The sequence below is a fragment of the Rhincodon typus genome, chromosome 1 (genome assembly GCF_021869965.1).
Source record: "Rhincodon typus isolate 14 chromosome 1, sRhiTyp1.1, whole genome shotgun sequence".
NCBI lineage: Eukaryota > Metazoa > Chordata > Chondrichthyes > Orectolobiformes > Rhincodontidae > Rhincodon > Rhincodon typus.
This window is the reverse complement of record NC_063332.1, coordinates 171217850-171221465: the sequence shown is the minus strand read 5'-3', so window position 1 is coordinate 171221465 and position 3616 is coordinate 171217850. Positions and strand designations below refer to the sequence as shown.

The 3616-nt window shown below is 56.4% G+C and overlaps 1 protein-coding gene across 1 annotated transcript; it reads right to left on the bottom strand.

Annotated features, from left to right (window-relative positions):
* Positions 1–70: 70 nt before the first annotated feature.
* On the bottom strand, positions 71–925 carry atoh1a (atonal bHLH transcription factor 1a). Its single transcript, XM_048605001.1, has one exon. It carries the CDS (start codon positions 923–925, stop codon positions 71–73), a length of 855 nt encoding a protein of 284 aa, XP_048460958.1.
* Between the last annotated feature and the right edge of the window lie 2691 nt (positions 926–3616).

The window sequence follows — 3616 nt, the reverse complement described above, 5'->3', positions numbered from 1 at the left end:
AAAAATAGATATATATATATGTATATAGAGTCCACGTTGCGTCTCTTCTCCGTTCGCTGCCTTGCTGCAGTTATTGGTAATTCGGAGCTTCAGGTAGCTCGTCGTCTTCGCTCGGCAGGTCCAGGGGCACATCCTCCGAGTCGCTGGAGTGCGAGCGGGGGGAGAACTCCCCGTCACTCCGCTGGGAGTGGGGGGAGGTCTTGCTGGCGTCGGGGGAAGCGGACGGCCCGTCCTGGAAGGCGAACGGCGGGGCCCTGGGGCCGGCTTGCAACAGTGGGGGAGGGGGTGGAGGAGGGTGTCCCTGGCCGGGGGGATAGCGCCTGCAACCCGGGGGAGAGGAGTTCCCCGGAGCCCGGGGGTTAGCTTCGGCTTCTCCCCCCTGCAGCAGCTCGGCCAGGGCGCTGATGTAGATCTGCGCCATCTGCAACGTCTCGTACTTTGACAGCTTCTTGTCGTTGTTGAAGGAGGGGATGACCCCGCGGAGCTGGTCGAAGGCGTGGTTCAGGCCGTGCATCCTCCTCCTCTCCCGGGCGTTCGCCGCCAGCCTCCTCTGTCTCTGCACCCCGCTGGCCGGAGCCCGCTGCCGGCATCCCAGCTCCCCCGCTTTCAGTTTGCAAAGCTCCCGCACCCTCACTGGGCTCTTACCCCGTCCGCTGCATCGGCCGGGCTCCGCTCCCGCCCCGGCCCCCAGCAGCAACAGCTCCTCCTCCGAGGAGGAGCCACCGGGAGACAGGTAGGAGTCGCCGTGAGCCGGGCAGGTGCCTCCGCTTTGCAGATCGGGTGCCAGCCATCCCCTGGGGTCGGTGTCCAGCAGCGACAGTGCAGCGGGCTGCGGGTAACCCTGACCTGCCTGAGGCTGCTGCAAACACCTCTCAGCCGCCAGCTCTTTCAGATCCGTCCACTCTTCCGAATGCATCTGGCTCATGGCAACTCGATGATTGCAAACAGGCGAGAAAACCAGGCAGGGTTGGGAAGATGCAAAAAAAAGAGAAAACAACTGGTGTTTTCTTTTTGCAAATAAAAAGAACCTAAAATAATAAGGAGTGTGGGGGAAAGAAAGCTCTGGAGGATAACTTTATGGCTGCTCCAGACCCTTTGTCGTCTTGCAAACGGTTGCTGCAAATTTTCTTGCAAAAGTTTGCGTGTGTGTTTGTAAATAGCGCTGCACATGCAACACACAAACACAAGGGATAGGAGGCAAACAAGGCGATGCAACCTCACCAGGCGTGTGCAGGTTATAGAGATATAATATAGAAAAAGAAAGCAGACACACAAATCTGCTCCTCTTGCTGCGAGACGGGGCTGCGGCTGCCTTTAAATGCGGCACGCGCCGCCCGGGGATCAAAGGCGCCGCCGCCGCCGCGCCCCCCCTCCCTCCCCCGGGTTATTCCGAATGGGGGAGGGGGCGGGGAAACGGCATGAATGGGGGGCTCGCGCCGGTCGCGTGTCGGCAGCCAATCGCGGCGCGAGCCCGGCGCGTGCGGCAGGGCCAATGGGCGAGAGCTCCTTCCTTCGCCCTCCACCTACCAGAGGCTGCGATGCAAATCGCGGGGCGGGTGGCCGTCAAATCAGAGGCCGAGAAGGGGAGCGGGGCGGTGCCAGGCCCGGGCCCGGCGCGTGGGTGGAATGTTGCCACTCGCTGCCCGTTTTGCAACAGCGCGGCACGTGGCCGCCCCGCCCACACCCCTTAGTCCCCGATTCCTCTCTCTCCTCTCCTCCACTCCCCTCTCTCCTATCCTTCTCCCTCTCTCCTCACACTTCTCTCCCTTCTTCCCCTCCCTATCCCCTCTCTCCTCACACTTCTCTCCGTTTTCCCCTCCCTATCCCCTCTATCTTCACACTTCTCTCCCTTTCCCCCTCCCTATCCCCTCTTTCCTCACACTTCTCTCCCTTTTCCCCTCCCTATCCCCTCTATCCTCACACTTCTCTCCCTATCCCCTCTATCCTCACACTTCTCTCCCTTTTCCCCTCCCTATCCCCTCTATCCTTGCACTTCTCTCCCTTCTCCACTCCCTATCCCTTCTCTCCCTTTACCCCTCCCTATCCCATCTCTCCTCACACGTCTCTCCCTTCTCCCCTCCCTATCCCCTCTATCCTCACACTTCTCTCCCTTCTCCCCCTCCCTATCCCCCTCCCCTCACCCTTCTCACACTTCCTCCTCACCCTTCTACCCCCAGCCCCCCTTTGCCCTACTCTCCTCACCCCTCGACATCCTACCCACTCTTCCCCCCTTCCTCTCCAACTCCCTCCGTCCCCTCCAGCCCCGATAGAACCACATGATGGATCACGGAGTAGGCTATATCTGAGACCCTCACACACTCACTCACATTCAGTAAGGTTTTGGTGGGGGTAGGGGGGGGTCGCAACAGGCAGCTTCCGCGTTGCACGAAAGGCACCAGCCATCGCCTTGACACGCAGTGTGGGCTAAATGAAGACAAGGGAGAAAAAGTGTAGGAAAATGGCTACAGAGAGAAATGATGAATTAAAAAGTTTCACTGTACTGGGAGAATAAACGAGGAGGACGGGGATAAAATGTAGGACATTGGCTACAAAGCGAAATGAAGAAGTTAAAAGTTTCACTAAGCCGGGAGAATAAATCATATTTTAGGGCTGTTTCATTTAGATAAGAGGTCGGACTCTGAATTAGGCTAACATTCCCATCAACGACAGTGCTGACTCGCTAACCAGAGGATCTTTCCGAAGGACTGTATGGTTAAAAGGGACAGGGACCAGCTCCTCTTCCGAGCCCAGGGCTTCACGTTGGTCACACGCTTCGTCCGCAGCACCACGCGTCCGCATTCCCTGCTTCACTGCGCAGGCCGAGCTGGGGCAGGGGAGGAGCTGGGACAACAGCACTGCACAGATCTGCATCGCCAAATCAGTTTCCCAAATCACTCAACTGGCGAATTAACCCTTCCAAACAACACCAGGCCTTCCCTCCCGTTCTCACACACTCGGTCAATCTTTTTCCACTAGAAACGATGCAGAAGACACTCAGAAAGCTGCAAAAGAAACACGCACGTAGTGCTAGAGAAACTCAATATTTGGAGAGAGAAACAGAGTTAACTCTTCTGTTTTATGACCCTCCTGACAGAGGGGAAAACACAGTTTATGTTTCGGGTCCAGTGAGGGAGCTCTGATAATGGATTTCTCTCTCCCTCTCGCTGTCAGATTTGCTCAGTTTCTCCAGCATTCTCTGTGTGTTTGTGTCAGATCTCCAGTATCCTGCACTATCTTGCTTCTGCTCACCAGCATGTCACCTGGGTTGGAACCATTCAACAATGAGAGAGGCCAGGCAGGCTCCACTTATTAGAGCAGATAAAGCTGAAGGGGCCGGGGTTGGAGAGTGGGGTCGATCTGACTGAGGTGTACAAAGCTCAAACGGCCATAGGCTTACGCAGGGAGAAACCTAATTCCTTAGCCGGAATCTATAGTCTACAATCGGGGGGCACAGTTTTAAACTCAGGACCAGAAGGTTATTTTTAGGGGGTTTGAGTGGGGGATTGGGGGGATTCTTTCCCACAGAGAGATATGGGTATCTAAAACCCATTGCCTGTAAGGGTGATGGAGTAAGATCACTCAACACATTTAAGAGCTATTGGGACGAACGCTTGAA

Coding starts and splice junctions, on each gene's coding strand:
- atoh1a (XM_048605001.1), bottom strand. CDS start 925: ATGAGCCAGATGCATTCGGAAGAGTGGACGGATCTGAAAGAGCTGGCG.